The 18,794-nt window shown below is 38.3% G+C and overlaps 1 protein-coding gene across 1 annotated transcript in view; it reads right to left on the reverse strand.

Annotated features, from left to right (window-relative positions):
* LOC134649734 (bone morphogenetic protein 1-like) overlaps positions 1 to 18,794 on the reverse strand; it is a 139,076-nt gene that overhangs the window by 14,150 nt on the left and 106,132 nt on the right. Inside the window, exons 5-9 of the mRNA XM_063504565.1 lie at positions 17,138 to 17,447; positions 16,413 to 16,636; positions 15,856 to 16,034; positions 4,135 to 4,365; positions 1,057 to 1,197 (exon numbers count right to left, since the gene is read on the reverse strand). Coding sequence (XP_063360635.1) covers positions 1,057 to 1,197; positions 4,135 to 4,365; positions 15,856 to 16,034; positions 16,413 to 16,636; positions 17,138 to 17,447 — 1,085 coding nt within the window. The remainder of the gene's footprint in view (positions 1 to 1,056; positions 1,198 to 4,134; positions 4,366 to 15,855; positions 16,035 to 16,412; positions 16,637 to 17,137; positions 17,448 to 18,794) is intronic.

Raw genomic sequence — 18,794 nt, forward strand, 5'->3', positions numbered from 1 at the left:
ATCATCAGATCAGCTCCATGGTACCATAATATTGCATTGTCACCCGACCTACATAATGTATGCAAATTTTCAGCTTCATTGGAAGTCGGGAAGTGGGTCAAACTTAACTTACAAGATTTGACCCGTACAAACATTACTACGTACAGTCGACTACAAAGAGATGTATCCACTTTTTCACCTTACTGCATTCTGATAAAGTGAAAAAGTGGATACATCTCTTTGTAGTCGACCATACATATGTATATACATAGGTACATTGCAATTTAAATAAAAGCTTGTAATAAAGAGGAAACTATACCAATGAATTAAATATTGTCTGCTGCACTGACGTTTTGAGCTGCAGTTTAAAAAGATAAGTTCTGCGGCGGGCAGCAGTCCAACTCACAACGATCCATCTCTCTATAATAGAGGGTTAGCAGACGTACAAGCTAATGGATTGGGTAAATAAAGCATTTCCTGGGGACAATCGCTGGTAAACTTTTAAATTAAGTCTAAGTTTTGTTGTTCGGTATAAAATATTCGAATTTATACTGTCGTGAGTCACACAAACATTAAGCTAATTTTATGGTCTAACTTGAGCATTGTTGGAAAATTTCGTAATATTTATTTTTGTTCAAAATACTTCAAAAAACCATTTACGTTTTGACACTTATCTAAAGTATGCGAGGAGTCGAATGCCAGCCTTTGTTATATGTTGTGTTGTTTCTCACTTCACTAACTAGATTTGTTTCAAAGGTAATGGTAGTGTCCGACCGTAATCGGTTTTTTTGCTGAAACCGAAACCAAATTCGATTTTGCTTTAGTTTCGGCCGAAGGTTCGGTTTCGCCATGATTTTTATACTAACTAGGTATAAAATTCACCAGTGGTATTAAGTAAGTACATCATCATCATCAATATCATCATCAGTCGCTCGCTATGTGTAGCTACGATGCGCCACTCGCAACGCTCCGATGTGGCCGGTGCGGTCAACATGGCGAGCTGAACCATCCAGAGTTGCCGAGCAGCGCGCGACCACATTCTGTTGATAACAGCTGTCAAGTTGTACAGTAACTCACCAGTGATATTAAGTACCACTCGCTCGCCATGTGTAGCCACGATGCGCCACTCGCAGCGCTCTGGTGTGGTCGGTGCGGCCTCCGAACCCCAGCCAGGTGAGCTGAACCATCCAGAGTTGCCAAGGAGCGTGCGACCACATTCTGTTGAGAAATTGAATTGATACATTTTAAGGAAGTAACAATTGGGTAATAGATAAACGGCAAACATTTAAGTTTTAAATCGGGCAAAAAAAACCAATTATATTAAAAAAATACAGTGGAATAAGCTATCGTCATGCGTATATTAAACAATCAGTACCTACATATGTTTAAATGTCATGTAGATCGTATTTTATTACACGACTGCCAAAAATTGGCAACTGATAATGTATAATCAATAACAGTTTGTTCATTTTTGGGAGGAAACATCCGTACCTGAGAGGCATAACACTGTGTAAGTGCCATTTTAGTAATTTTACAGGAGAAGCGATTTTGTGTCAAAATTTGTGTTACAAGGATTTTCGAACAACATAAAATGACACACAAGAGGTTTGTGTCACAGTTTTTTAAATTAATCAACAGTAAATATATTTGACATTATTATGTGTTACTTTCGAGTTATCATTTTGTACTTATAAGATATATTTTTCAATAAAACTAAAAAAACTACCCCACATACAGTATTCTGCTTCTAAGCTTATTTCAAATTCGAGTAGTTACAGTAATATTAAAGATCCTTGACGTGATTTAAAATACTGTAATATCATTTTTATAACAATAACAAGTCCGTTTAAATGCAAATGACCATTGTAATAAACTTAAACTGATTATAATATCGAAATTTTAATTTTAGTCAGGACATACAGTAAAATGCCTTACAATATGCCTAGCATTATAGTGTATGTGCACTCAGAACCGTAAACTCTCTGGATATACCTTAAAATGAACCTAGTAGCATTTTACTGTATTTCACTTACATCAAAATGTTTCCCGGAGGGTTATACACTTACAGTAAAATGCATTTGAAAAACTTCGAATTGGTAGTATTATCGATAAATATAGTTTTATGGATCGATGGAGCATCCGAAATTATGTACGATACTGTAAAAAACCGAAAATCACAAAAAATGGACTTACAGTGTTATGCCTCTCAGGTACGGTCATTAATAATCCCAACCTGTTTATTATTGAAATCTTGCAACCAATGCGCGAGTAAGGTGCACTAGGTACCAGGCGCGGCCCGCCTTAAGGAGCGCTTGTGCGGTGCACTCCCATAAATAATCAAAATGAAATTATGGTACTTATTTAATTTATTACTATTTAAGATCTATCGTAAAAAACTCAATACCAATTAAATAATAACCTTTATTCATTATACTTAAGTTTATAGACAGCTCACCACTACCTACACGGCGTACTCCTATAATTTCATAGAAATCAAAGGTAACGCGCGAAGCGGAGCGCTTTGGATTGCGCTCCTATGGAAAAAGATTTAGTACATTCGATCAATAGGAAATTCAATAAGAGCGAAAGAGAAGTTTCGACAGAGCTCCGCGCGTGAGACGGAATATTTTCTATGAGGGAAGAGGCAAAATCGGTGCGGCGCTCCGAGTCCGTTTGATCTGCGCGCGCATCCCGCGCGCCATGTTGATATTGTTGTCACTTGTTTCTAAACAGACCTTAGTCAATTTTAAAGTATGTGCGGGAATGCAATTTTGGCTTTTTTTCATTCTAAATAATGAAACAAGAGTTTAAACAGTTAAAGCACATAATTTGTTTGTTGAGAGGTGTTTAAAAATGAATGAATATAACGTGAGAATGTGAAAAAGTTTACAAAATCGACTCGAGTTAAATTATGGACGACCTTGAACTTTCGTAGCAATGTTAGTCAAAAGCAAAAACTTATATATTTTTTAAATCAGATCAATAAGCAAAAACACCGTGGTTGTGTTGTGTGAATGTGATAAAAGTAACTAGCTTATTTTGTTTTTCGTGTTACCTATATGTTTTGTGTTTGGCGCGGGCGCGGGCGCGGGCGACAGCTGTGCGGTGAGCTTGTTTAGACCGAAACAGGTGTGTTAACAATTTAGCACATCTTTCCATAAAATTTAAATAAAAACATTATATCCATTTGTAAAATGAACTGCAGTTGGCGTCTATCGGTCGTCAAGATATTCGTAATACCGAAAATCTATGAGAGAGTTCAATGACCGGGTGGACGGAAACCAACATCTAGGTACTTTGCGACGGTTAATTGAATGTGTAGGTTTAGTTTTTGTTTTTTATTGTGAGTGAACACCCATAACACATAGCTACCAGCCGCCTCTGCTAGGTACGAGTTATATCAAATTGAGATTATTAAAACCTGAATAGGCAGTGCTTGAAACTGGAAACGCCATCACCGAAAACAAACACTTTATTCATTCTGATTTGTTGGTGTTCGTTACGGCGGAAAATCGCAAAAGTCAGGGGCTTAAAGGATTAAATAAAATAAATGTTACAAAGTTACTGACGAGCTAAAAGCTCTACAGTGCTTTTTCAAAGTTACTTATGAACTTGTGTGTACCTACTTTTTTGAAGCACTTTATATCTTTCAGTGGCACCGTTATTTTTTAGTTTTACAGTTTTTTTATTCAATCGCTTAATTTGAATGTGGAGACTGTTGAGAGGAGCCAAACAAAAGACACATTCTAATAATTAAACTCTCATCAATTCATCATTTACAGACTCATTCTACACAATTTTATAAATAGCCTGTATATTATAATTAGTATTTACTTTAAATCCTCCTCCTTCCTTCCTTAGCGCTTTCGTGGTTGAATTCCTAAATACCCCGCTTTTGGCTTCCTTACGAAGCTTCCTCGAGTGTGTCCTTACTACTAGCAGTCAATACTGCTCATATATACATAATGTGTCAAACTTAGATACTTACTAGCACACTTATACAGCAGATTGAGCTATATCCGGCACGGACAATCTGACTCGCTGCCCGATCTCCGGTCTCTTTTTCCAGTTCTTCCCTTGGACTTCCAGCAGTATCGTATCCGAGTATCTGTGTGTGTGTAGACTAGCGGATATATAAAGATATGTTCAACTTACTAGCACATTTATACAGCAGATTAGTCTGAGCTATATCAGACACGGACAATCGGACTCGCTGCCCGATCTCAGGCCTCTTCTTCCCATGGACCTCCAGCGGTAGAATTGTGTCCAAATAAGTGCCTTTACTGAAGGTGTTCCTCGCGTAGTGCATGATGGAATCGTAGTCGTACGTCTGCCCGAGTGAGTTCACTTCTTCTTCTGTTAGCTTGTTGAAGTTGTATTCTTGTCCTGGAAAGAAAATGGAAGTGAGAACAAATTCTACTGGGCGATTATCGGATAGCAAATCGTTGAAAAGTTGAAAAACCAAATCAGATATAAAGACAATTGACGACCTTAGCCTAGTCGATAGTGGCCCGAAATCTGGACTTTGAATTGATTTATTTGACATTTAGCCAATGTTTTTACGACTGAGATCTCTAGTAAGTAGATACCTCAGTATACTAGTACCTACTAGCAGTGGTGGCAGTAAATCAACTACTTAACTATGTCAGTTATACCGTAGGTAAGAAAAGGAAACGTCTCATATAAAGATGAATTTCAATATTATATACGATCTTTTAAGATAGACAGCATAAAACCTAAAACCTTTAAACATGTAAATAAACATGTAAAAGTTTAGAGAGTGAATGATCCCAATGAACGTTGGACCATTTTGCAAGCCACAGGGATATTTAAATCGCTGAATGCTAAAATTGTAAACAGAATTAATTCAGAAGCCGATTGGAGCAATTTGCCTACGAACAGTCGGCAAAGACTTCCGAACTTAGATTTAGTCCGAAGCTGTTGCAAAGGCAAAATGAACTGTTAAACATTGAATGTTACCCTTGTTGCCTCACCAAGCAACAAGCAAGCTGTAACAGCAATCGGAAAATCCGTTTGAATATGGAATTTATTGCACGAGAATACGGTTGAAAATTGCATGCGTTTTCCAAATGTTACGGTTAGGGTTGTTATGCGTGGTGGGGTAGAATGTTGTTCTAATACAATTTGTATCGAACATTGTTTGCAGTTGAACAACGACTTCCAAATAGTGGGGATAAATGTCTGAACTTATTTACGCTAGCCAAATCATAGCCTTTATTTTAGGTTTATTTTGTGGATTTAACCCCACAGCAAACCCAGATTCCAGAATGTAAGACAATTCTTCACCAGACTAGCTAGGTTCATACAATCCAGGTACATATTTCACGCTATTGGTTCAAAATATTCATCGAAATTGCGGGTAAAACCGTGAAAATTGTAAATGCACGAACTGTAAGTAATTATACTTAACGAATAGGTATTAAATAGATAAACTATTCAACATCTAATGTTTAATAGCTATAGGTACTTATAGTTGCTGCAGAATTTTAAACGTATTAACTAGAACTTTGTGACGTTAAATACTAACAATCTATATCCAAAGCTTAAGTCTAGCTCAAACAGTTAACCGAGTCAAGCGCGACCTAATTTAATTCCAAATTCCCATTCAACACGAAGTTATCAGCAAAACTCAAACGATTCAGCGCAGCCAGGACATCCGAAGAACTTTAACAATGCTGATTTACAAGTTCCTTGTTGCAAATTCAACTATAATGCGACGTTATAAAGTTTAAATTCATTTGAACCTGTAGGTAAATCTGCAACCTGAATAGTGCTTTAAAAGTGTATCCTGAGCATTTACTTTTGAATGAGTTCGGGGCAATTTGCAAAGATAGTTTAAATACCTAGTGGCCCAGTGGGCTTGTTAAACGGTATTTTAGTAATTCCTGGACAAAGTGAGGTGACCCAATTATTATGTGTCGTTAAGATAAAGCTAACCTTGCCATTCTTGAATAGCGGGCATGTTGGTTATTTCATTTGTACCTAACACTCACTAAAACGGTGTTTCGCTTTTGGGTTGTTTGTACCTGCAAGTAAGTATATGCGGACGGAGTAAAGCTAGACGGTACAAGTATTTACAACTATCATATCCGTATTGGCCTGTGTATGTGGGTATACAAATGTCCCGTGTCCTTTACAAAGTCATGTACTTACCTACAGTTGTGCACTAATTAGCATGGACTTAGGACGCGCCGCGCAGATCAAAGAGATCTGATATAATTCGCACAAGGTTTGACATTTGAACTCCCTCCTACGAGGAATTAGCGGCTGAGAAACGAAGCCCCATGGTCTGATTTTTGAAACCCGCTTTATTAATAATCCTGGTTCGATTACAAGTTCGATTTACTAGAATAAGATTCCTTTGACTCAATATAAGTACACCTACATATCGGTTATAATCAGGGGTCGGACAAAAAGTGCGGATGACGTCAAACCACTTATAGGATGATTTCAAATATTATTTTTGATTTTCATAAACAATTATCACTTATCATTTATCAACCTCTTTATTAAACGATATCGCCACTTGAAACGAGTAAGTACGTTTTTGACTGACACATTGTCAATCAGATGAACAATAAATTGACTTCGTTATTGTTTAGCTATTGTATCTTCACGATTATATTTAGCTAAAATGTATATTTACTAATGTATAAGAAAACGCTCTAAAATGTCATCTGTACTCGAATATTGTGGCAATTTTCCGTTTTTGGAGGTACGTGACAAACACGTATACTGCTCTTGCTGTAATCAAGATATACCAACGAAGAAATTTATTTTATTCACTACATCACCCTACCACCTGTATTATTAATTCCTTGGATTTATTTACGATTATTTTGTTACTTCATTAATACTACTTTGTTACTACATGTCACACGGAAGTTTAAATACAAACTCAAACATCATTCTGTGTGCAAGATTACGTCATTTTTACGTCATCGGCACTTTTTGTCCGACCCCTGGTTATAATATATGTGGCAATCTCTTTGGTAGAATTTTGGTGACAGCGTAAAATACTTACTCAGTTTTTAAAGCCACATAAATGCTATACGTACAGCTATCTGCCACAAAAATGTACCTACTTGCATAATTTGCGTACAACCAGGAAGCCTCCTTCTCTCCCTAAGGATAAAAAATACGCAAGTTGGTACCTACTTATAAACACAACAAATCACCACCAATAAAGTGGAAATCTCGACACGTGTTTCGTCTACCTTTGATCTGCGATGCTGGATATACTTTCCTTAGGTACTTATCAAAAAGCTCCATTCCGGCTGTCATCTGGTCCAAATAAGCCAAGAAATAATATCAACATCTTTATATAAAATTAAAGTACCTATTTTACTTCAGAAAAAGCAACCTTACAACAGTTACAACTTCATTTTTACAAAAACCAAAAATGTTTAGTGTTCCGTACAAAACTTTGTTCACGGAACACTTATGGGATCACTTGTTTTAGGTACAGTCCGTTTAATCTAACTCTGCGCTGACTTAAACAGAACAAAGTGAGGTAGTGTCATTACTACGTCACTTTGTTAATGCTAATGTCATGCAGAGTTAGGTGGTTCCGACTTCCGACTGTAACTGCTGCATTTTTTTTTCACTAAGCGTAGGTTGGTTGTAGGTAAAAAAACCGGCCAAGTGCGAGTCGGACTCGCGCACTGAGGGTTCCGCACCATCAACAAAAAATAGAGCAAATCAAGCAAAAAAAACAAGCAAAAAAACGGTCACCCATCCAAGTACTGACCCCGCCCGACGTTGCTTAACTTCGGTCAAAAATCACGTTTGTTGTATGGGAGCCCCACTTAAATCTTTATTTTATTCTGTTGTTAGTATTAATATAGCGGCAACAGAAATACATCATCTGTGAAAATTTCAACTGTCTAGCTATCACGGTTCGTGAGATACAGCCTGGTGACAGACAGACGGACGGACGGACGGACAGCGGAGTCTTAGTAATAGGGTCCCGTTTTTACCCTTTGGGTACGGAACCCTAAAAACTGCGCAAAAATAATTGAATTAAAGTATGACTAATGTCATTAGTTCATTACCTTGTGTACAATGTTTACAATTATTGACCTCCGAGACAGCCGTAATAGATAACGAACGGGAAAACAACACGTTTCTGTCTTTGTTAATTAATCTATTAATAAATGCTTGTTTTAGATTATTTGCAAGTGAATTACATGTTTCTAAAGAGTGCGAATTTTAGCACAACATGATTAATAATCACAATTTCCATAATCCGTGCCTCTAGTAGGTAGGTATGTACACTTGTGCGTCCATGAGACACGGGACAGATTTAGATAACAAAGAAATTCTTGGGTTTTGACGACGGAGCAGCCCTATACAGCCTGAAACCATTATTAACACATTCACTGCCAACGTTTTCGTAGCGCTACTTTTCCTTTCAACTGTACTGCGACCAAATATTACTAAAATACTGATAACCGCTAGATTGTAATCAGCCAATCATTGTTCATCATGCAGAAGCTAATCTTTAGTTCACACGAGTTTATAAGATAATACGACAGTCCTTACTACCAATTGCCGTAACTACTAACTAGTCATAAAAGTCACATGCGCCCACGCATGCAAGTTTATTTATTTTTGATGAATAGCGCCTAAAAATCGTGAATGGGCCGGAAGCCATCTTTCTTCCGAGCTCTAATTATGCGTTGGAAGCCGCGGCGTGCTTGTTTCAATGTGCCCTACTCGCGGCCTACTGTCACACCGTATTTTCGGCACCGGCGTTTCAAATGGGGAGGGGATCTTTTAAGTGGGGGTGGGAGTCCAGACAATTGGATCAATAATTTAACTGTCGTCAATTTTAAGCATCCACACGTACACAATTTTAAATTCATGGTGATATTCGACCATTGACATATATCTAAGGAGTTACGGGCACTAAGAATGTTGCTAGTTCAGCGGTGTCACTCACAAATTCGAACCAATCATGCCAATAGTTATTTTAGTCAGGCCAGGGGTTAAAACCGTAACAATATCAATCCCTTTATGTCAATGTATTCGATCTACCACCAACATCGAAAACTCGAAATCGCTATCTGCCGCTTTATTGCTCTTTCTTTGCATATTCGAGCGATAGAGAGGTACATAAAGAAACTTCCCGGCCTCTGTTTGTCACGAATCCAAAAACTGATAAAGACCGAACATGCGAGCGCAAGGTTCGCGCGGCGCTCTACGTTCGGCCTCGCTAATCTAATTATGTACAATCACCACACGGGATTGTTACGCCATTTAGAGTCCTAGCTAAATTGGTTGTTCCATACTTAGGCTATGTATTGTCCAATTTAGCTAGAACCCTGAATGGCGTACCAATCACGGAGCGTGTAGTTCATCTCGGTGTGAGTGAAAAGAAGATTTAAGCGTACGTCAGGCAATCAGGCCAAGTGTACGAGTACCTATTCGTTTTAGACACGCGTGTTCTTCAAGTAGGTGACATTTGAATGGCGACCGCGTTATACTGTTGCGACGTTGATGAGGATGGTGTCACTGTCACTTTCCTTGTGTGACGGATTAAATGTTCTGGCAGCGGGAGTAAGGGCCGGTTCAGACGGACTGCAACCCGACTGCAATTTGTATGGGAACTGTACGCCGACGTTGGAGTTAGCGTGCAGTTCCCATACAAATTGCAGTCGGGTTACCGTCCGTCTGTATCGGCCCTTAGAATGTTCAATCCTTCCGATCCGCCTGTAAGGTGACATTCGGGTGGAAACTGCAGCTACATTACTGTTAGGTACTTATGACATTTCTGCTGCGGCCTTGCAGGCATTTTTCTCTTGCACTCTAATTACGCCTTCATTGGTGTAAAAGAGAAAGTTTCGGTTTTCTCGGTAGCCCCTCTGTATCAGTAATTTCCTTGATAAAATGAGTGACGAATTAGGGTAACATTCCATTTCTGACCGTAGCTGCACTACTGGTACTGAACGCGTCGCTGTTACTGTCAATTTCCATAGTAAAATGAACTGTAGTGCAGCTGCGGTTGGAAATGGACTGTCACCTTTAATGTCATAATGGCGGCAGTAATGCAGCGGCAGTTGGCATCGAAATGTTACCTTTATCTAATGACTTTAATAGAATTAGCACATGTGACCTTGTTAAGAGTGTTTAGAGAGGAAATACATTTGCTAATGGAATTTTTAGTGGCCGCATTTGGATTTCCTCGAATAATGGGTAATCCGTAAGGGTCTTCTAAGCGTACCGTTAGGGTAACCCTTACTATAACAAAGGTTTTGTCTTGTGTATCTTTATTTTCCGAACCAATAATTAACATACGTATAATAGGTTATACTAGTTTAACCTAAAATACGTCGTATTGCCAAGGTTCTAAGAACATTTCCATTTCCAACACCACGAGTGTTAAACAGTGAGCATTTTAATGAATTGTATATACCCTTTTGGGTATTTCTGAATAATGTAGAATAAGTGAATAATCTGCCCTTAGGTGTACTTAAATAGTAAATTGGGATAACCTTTTCTATTGTTTTATATCATCATTAATTGTGACGTTATCTATGAAAAGGGACTTTATTGTCGATGGCGCTTACGCCATTATTAAGGATGCTCCGATATAAATACAATGCAGCGCGACGCTGCGCGGCGTAAGCGCCATCGACAATAAGGTCCCTTTTCATAGATAATGCCCCAATTATACATCTCAAAATAAATGCAATTGAAAAGGCGGAAGAACTGTTATTATTGCGGAAAATACGGCTCTCCATATCCGTTTCGATGTGAAGTGAAATGTTTATTTTTAACGAAAGCATGACATAACATGGCAGCTGCCATTTGGAGTAACGTGGCAGTGGTGAATATAAAATTATGACTTTTATTCTGGACATTTCCACATTTTTTCTCGTCAACTATACTTTATATATATTTTATTATATCGTAATCATCTAGTACCCACATAGTACCCAATGATGTATCTCTGTTGCCGCTAACAACAAATACTAAAAATAAAATAAAATAAATATTTAAGGAGGGCTCCTATACAACAAACACGATTTTTTTGCTCTATTTTTTGTTAATGGTGCGGAACCCTCCGTGCGCGAGTCCGACTCGCACTTGGCCGGTTTTTTATTTATTTAGTCTTTTTGCCCACTGCTGGGCATGAAAGGCTTCCCCTCTTTCACGCCATTAGGCTCTGTCCAGTGCACACTCCCGCCACTCCATACAGAATGTATCGAGGTCGTCCCGCCATCTCCGTTTGGGTCTTCCTCTGCCCCGAGATCCACCCTGTGGGATCCAGGCCGTGGCTAATTTGGCCCAGCGTTCTGGGTGCATATCTGCCGAAATTGTCTTATAATATCTATCTAATCTAATACCTTTAAACGAGCAATTCTTGTCTATATATATATATATATATATACATATATTTCGGGAATCTCGGAAACGGCTCTAACGATTTCGATGAAATTTGTAATATGGGGGTTTTTGGGGGCGAAAAATCGATCTAGCTAGGTCTTATCTCTGGGAAAACGCGCATTTTCGAGTTTTTTTATGTTTTCCGAGCGAAGCTCGGTCACCCAGATATTATTTTTTATACCAAATATAAAGGGCTAAAAGTTCATCGACCTATACGTAAAATATTTTACTCTAACAAGTTCTAACATTGACACAAATATTTTCCATAACAAACGATCGTTAATCTAATTTGTTACTTAAATTAGCACCCAAATAACATTGTTCTTAACTCATTAATCCCATTTCCGAAGCTATATCATTGTTAATCAAAAATATTTACTTGGCTAACTCGCGGAGTTTACAAATTATGATCTGAACTTTGGAGAATTGTGAAGTTAGAGGCCTATTCGACTGTTGAAATCTCAACTTGATTAAATTTGTTATTGATATGATACGAACTTGTGCGAGCGAAATGCACTGTGAGTCGTGTCAACAACGTAAGTATAATATCGATAACAAAATCAAGTTGCAATGTTTTAATTTCGAATAGGCCTTGACTTGACTAAAACGAATAATTCATTTTATTCGACGACTTTCAGTTGGCAACGAAATTGATTGGTAATTGCTTAGCTTATATAATTAAACACCAAAGATATTGATGTTGAATGTAATATTAGCAAAGTTCAAAAACTACAAACAAGGATGTCTGAACTTAGAAATAATTATGTTATTCCCAAGCTGACATCAACTAAATACCTATAAGATTTCGTAGGTACATAGGTATATAGGTACTTTGTCTTAATCATGCAATACACATACTACTTACTATACTTTTCGTTTCACATTTTTTATTACATATTAGTGATTCGGATACACCTTCAGGATTTTTCGGTTTATTGCGCAAAAGTCGTAGCAACTAAGGATAGGCATAGTCAAAGCCCCACTTTACACATCATCACATAATTTCATGCCCTCTAAACTCATAGGTGTAATCCAAACAGTAATAAATATACCTAAAAGCATTAGCCAGAGATGTACGAGGTTAATTTGGAGTGAGTCGTTAACGGAATTACCTACGCGTCGCATGATGGATGTATACCGGCAATTGACACGCAGACCGCGTTGGTGTAACTTACTCAACCGAAGCCGAGTTGAGTTTTTAGGTGAACCAGCGTAGGTAACTAAAATGTTTTAAACTAGGTACCATTCCGCCATGTAGCCGCCGTGCAGGTCAGGAGCTCGACGACTCAAATAAAAGGCTTCAATTCTTAGTGAACTGATATAATTCTCCAAAGTACTGGTTTACAAGGGTTCTTGCCAAAACGGTTACTTAAACGTAGAAGTGGTGGTTATTGTATGAAGGCTGATGTATTGTATTGTATTGTATTTATTTGAGATATTTTATATTTGTATGATGAGAGAGTGATTTGCAGTATTTGATCAGTACAAAAGGTGGTTTAAATTTAGGTGCCTCTAATTGGCCGCGATACAAAGTATCTGGAGCGCCCCTATTGGTGCTTAAGAAAGGGCTTCCGAATACTAGCCGAGCCCGACGGCCGCGTTTAGCTAGGCATTAGGAATATAGGTATTGAGATTTTATACAAATATAAAGGTTGCGTTCGCAACACGCCACTTTGAATAAAATCTTAAAACTATGTAAAACGACCGGTCTGGTCTGGCCTAATAGTGGGTAGTACCCTGTCTGTGAAGCCGATGGTTCTGGGTTCGAATCCCGGCAAGGGCATTTATTTGTGTGATGAAATGAACACAAATATTCGTTCCTGAATCATAGGCGTTTTCTATGTACATAAGTACATATGTATTTATCTATATAATATATATGTATATCGTCGCCTCTAGCACCCATAGTACAAGCTTTGCTTAGTTTGGGGCTGGGTTGATCTGTGTAAGGTGTCCCCTAATATAAAAAAACCGGCCAAGTGCGAGTCGGACTCGCGCACGGAGGGTTCCGCACCATCAACAAAAAATAGAGCAAAACAAGCAAAAAAACGGTCACCCATCCAAGTACTGACCCCGCCCGACGTTGCTTAACTTCGGTCATAAATCACGTTTGTTGTATGGGAGCCCCACTTAAATCTTTATTTTATTCTGTTTTTAGTATTTGTTGCTATAGCGGCAACAGAAATACATCATCTGTGAAAATTTCAACTGTCTAGCTATCACGCTTCGTGAGATACAGCCTGGTGACAGACGGACGGACAGCGGAGTCTTAGTAATAGGGTCCCGTTTTTACCCTTTGGGTACGGAACCCTAAAAAATATAAAAAAGAATTATAGAAATTGTTCGCGAAATTTACGAGAATAGCTGAAATAATAACGCATTTTTTCCCAGGCTGAAACAGAGACCTCGCTCGGAAGCCAATTCAAACTTACAGTTTGTCATCAAAACGGTGTCATATTGTTATCATTAGACCGTGTCTCTTGCTACAGACGCTACAGTACATATAGAGACCATACAAATACACAAACATGGCACTGGACTAGCAGTAAGCCGAACTTATCCATTTAAGGGATCTCTTCTAGTTGACCTTTGATTGGATGACCTAAACTGCTGACTGGGCGCTTCGAGAATTGGACTCATCCGTGTTTCATAAGGGGACTGAATGACATCCCAGGACCCAGATGTTAAACTGGTTTCGTGACTGAATTAGGTTTGAGAGTCATATTAGTTAGTCACATGGAAGTCGATTCTAAATTCACAATTTGGTATAGTGTTACTCTGGTTTCGATACGACCTTGACTTCTGTATGTCTGTCACCTCTTCACGCTTACGATTTAGATGAAGTTTGAGACCCGGGGAAGGACATATAATAGTTTTTATCGATCATCAGCATCATCATCATCATTTCACGCAGACGATGTTGCGGGCAGAAGTTAGTTTCATAAACAAAAGAAGATTCAGTTATAAGAAGAAGAAAAAATCTAATTCTAATTTTTATATCACTATACTATTTATATTTCACACAGATGAAAAGAATAATTAAAGGAAGGTATTTCTAATTCTTGAATCGGATGTGGAATTTCGGGCAGTTTTTTATTTGCGCTTTAATATCCACGACCACCGCTCGGCGATATTTCTCTGCGTTCTACGAAAGAGGCGAATGTCCACAGATTACTTCGCAATAGAGAGCATATATGAGAAAATTCTCACTCGCCACGTGGTGTTCTAATGGTTATTGATCTAATTATGTTTATTGAGAGAATTAATAAATATTAAAGGATATCCTTACAGAAATCGACTAAGCCCGACAGTAAGCTCGCGAAGGCTTGTGTTGTGGGTACTCAGACAACGATGTACATAATATACAAATACTTAAATAGGTACATAGAAAACAACCATGACTCAAGAACAAATATCTGTGCTCATCACACAAATAAATGGCCTTACCGGGATTCGAACCCAGGACCATCGGCTTCATAGGCAAGGTCACTACCCACTATTGCGTGATAGAATAAAAACCAGACCACCTGCGGCAATAACCTATAACTATGTTAACGGTGTGCTCACATGCCCGCAATGTTCGCGAACTTTTACAAACAAGATCGGCTACATCAGCCGCTTGCGAGTACACCAGCGACAGCAGTCGCCGTGGCCGAAGTCGGCCGTGGAATTATTATTTTATCCACTACCCACTAGGCCAGACCGTTCGTCCATGGGGTAGGTAGGTATGTTCATAATGCAAAGTCTATGGGTGGCAGTCAATGCGGATGTCATTTGTATAGGATTGCGCGACTATGCTTTTAAATTATGGACGCTGCTTGTTTATTGGACGCTTTTGAATTTGAGAGTTATGCGATGGAGCACGAGTTTTTAGATTGCTGCAGAAATAATAATTTAAAAATGCACCCAGAGAGCGAAAATATAATTTCAGGAAATGCAGTTTCAACAGGAAGATCTCCAGAATACTCTGAATCGCAAAACTGATAAGTAAAGCTCAGTCAGATTTTTAAAAGATAAGGAAATGTTAAGGGATATAGTTAGATACTCGTAAGATCTTAAAAGCAATTGATTATACAGATTACTTTGACTTGATTGTGCTGCCACCAAAGTTCTACGAGATTTTTGATGAGAAAACGAAATCTCATAGGTAGGTACTCAGAGGCACTACAGTGAAAAACGAAAAACGTAATTCTGCCTCTCTATTGCTCGAATAGGCAAGAGAGATATAGAGGCAGGTAATGAAATTCCGAATTTCGTTTTTCGCGGTAGAAAATACTTGAAAATACTTGGGACAACCAACTAAGTAGGCATGTAAATACAATTTATAGACAGTCTTGAGGTAGATCTACGACCACTTCAAGTTAAAAATTGGCATGAAGTTGCGCAGCATCAGAATAGGTTACAGGTAGGCCTTTTCGGATGGCTGATCCAGTTAGTTTTTTTAAACAATGTGCCTCAACTCACCCATCATGATGTTGTCCCTGATGATCTGCACGTGCCGGTCGCGGTCGGGGCGCGTATGCTCGTGCCAGAAGCCCACGACGTGCCCGAGCTCGTGCACGACGATGCCGAACTTGTCGCAGTTCTTGCCGATGGAGATGGCCTGGGCGCCTCCGCCGCGCTTGCCGACGAAAGAGCAGCATCTAAAAAATATTTGACTTCAGTTAAGTCGCTCGAAAATTTCGCTAGGTTTGGAGCAAGGAAGGCATTAGAAGCACGTGCGGAACTACTAAAGACGTGCATCCTCAAATTATTTACACACACAAATCCATACGCAAGCACACATACACCCCTCTTATATATTTATTTGGATCTCCGCAAATGGGTAAAATTTTACTTCCAAGATCTGATTCATTAATCCGGAAAATTCTTGTATTTACCTTTAGATAAATGTCCGAGGATATAATAAACTGATCAAACATTTCTAATTTCTAACTATAATAATCTGTAATATAAAATAAGAAGAACGAACTAGAATCACTATTATATTGGTTCGTTCAACAATTATAGCCAAATCTTACCCGCAAGGTCTTTCAGTGAACACAATATAATCCTTATGCAGCAGCACATCTCGCTCGACGAACTTCACGCACGTGAAGTTCTCCCAATGCCGCATGGCCTGCTTGAACAGGGACTTGTGGGCGCCACTGAAGTTCCCGTCTATCTCGTAAGGGATCACACCGTTCTCCCAGATGCGTTCCTTGCGGTTGGTGGCGGCGCGGATGGAGCGATGGCGAGCGGTGGTCTAAAAAAATACATTTTACTGTTGATAGAAAAATATGAAAAATAATAATGCTTTAGACGAAACTAAATAAACTACGAACGCTGTTGGTATATAATTCATCAATAAAAGCTTAAAGGTGTTCGCGGGGTATTAGGCATTAGCAAACCGCTCGCAAATTGTACGAGCCTTGGTACCTACTTAAGGTACATAGAGTCTGTGCGAAAAGAGAAGAGTCGTGGAGTGTATTGGGCGCCATACATTTCACGACTCTTCTCGTTCCGCACAGACTCTACATCAAAATACGTAAAAATTGCATTGTGCATGCAAATGTTAAGCAATTTTTTCGCAGATTGGTCGTGAATCATGTGCTTTTTGACCAAGAAACTTGATTTCTGCGACATTTCGTACCTATAGTCACCGTGACAATAACATAAGATCCCTAGCGGATTTTTTATTGTTAAGCACTGTGAGAAGCACTTCTGACTCTGGTGGAAGGAACGTAAAAATTTCAAAGTGTCATACCCCGTTACTACTCTGGTAGCTTTCCATGGCATCTAAATCTTCAAAGGTGTCACGAAAAAACCAATTGTTAAATTGTTGATTTTGTCCACTCCCGTTTTCTATTATATTCTTCGGAGGTGGTTTTACATCGAATTTCTCTTCAAACTCATGTTCTGGTACAACCAGTTTTCTACTTTCGCCACTGTTTTCTCTGCTCGAGTGCTTCTTTCGGTGACGAAAATTTTTTTTACGCGTTGAATGATTTTCTCCTTGTTCATCGGATTTGACGTTGTTTTTCCCTGATCTTTCGCCTGAGTGGATGTTTCTTAGCCTGAAAGTAAAAATAAATTAAAAATATGTTTGGAATCAAAAAAAGTTGATCGTTCGTAAATTTATAGTGAAGATTTAAAACGAAAACAAACAAACAGGCATTAACAAATTATTTAGATAGATAGGTAGTTAAACAGAATACTCTTTATTGGCACATCGCAGTAGTAGATTAGCTATTTATTAGTTAATTTCCGCTTTTATAATATATCCCACGCCTTAATACATTATGTAGGTAATGATAATTTTTTCCCAAGTTCCTTCGTATATCTATCTATCTATCTAATCTAATACCTTTAAACGAGCAATTCTTGCATATTTATTTATTTATATATTTATTTATTTATATGTATATATATTTCGGGGATCTAGGGAACGGCTCTAACGATTTCGATGAAATTTGCTATATGGGGGTTTTTGGGGGCGAAAAATCGATCTAGCTAGGTTTTATCTCTGGGAAAACGCGCATTTTCGAGTTTTTATATGTTTTCCGAGCAAAGCTCGGTCTCCCAGATATTTTAATAGGATGTATAATTATGATAACGCCAAAAATAGGTTACAAGACAATAAAAGGTCGCGGTGTGGGCGTGATCAAAGAAAACATGGCACGTTGTATAGGTATATTACAAAAGCTAAAAAAAAACAATGGGTTGCACTCAGGGAGTGCCGGCAGAAGTGAAAACTCAATGACTAGTGCAAAATGCACTATGTATAATTGAGGTTAACGCCATCTAGCGTTATTTCGCCGCATTACTTGAAACCCCTAAGCACATCACTGTTAGTACTCGAGTTATATTAATACCAGTTAGAGCGAAACTCACTAGATGGCATTTAAATCAATAAAGAAAAACTCGATGATATTACATGTCTTACGGTCACGTGATCTCTCGCGAGTTTAACATTTTTTCCCCACCTCAAAAAGTGCACAGAGCCGCTAAAGAAGTTTTCACTTCAATAACTTAAATTAATATAGAAGCGGATTATAATTATTATACCTATCTAAACTTGTCTTAATTAGAAACATAAAAGTGATTATAACAGTAATAAGAATTGTGATATTCCTTCATTAAATATAATTCTACAAAACATTACGATTCCATTATTCGAAATTGTTATACTGTAATGAGATAAAATAGTTTTTTTTCTGTAATTTCATTCACAAAATTCAAAATCTGGATGCTAAGTTTTAAAATAATAATGTACGTTGCATAAATAACTGTACAATTTAAACATGCTATTAAGGCTTATGCACTAAATGCATCTGGAATGGCGCGGGCTTGGATATGAGGCTAATGAGGCTAATGAATAGGCATTAAAGCTATGCGGGAGTTTGTAAGCGATGCTTGCAAGC

Source organism: Cydia amplana, chromosome 7 (assembly GCF_948474715.1).
Source record: "Cydia amplana chromosome 7, ilCydAmpl1.1, whole genome shotgun sequence".
NCBI lineage: Eukaryota > Metazoa > Arthropoda > Insecta > Lepidoptera > Tortricidae > Cydia > Cydia amplana.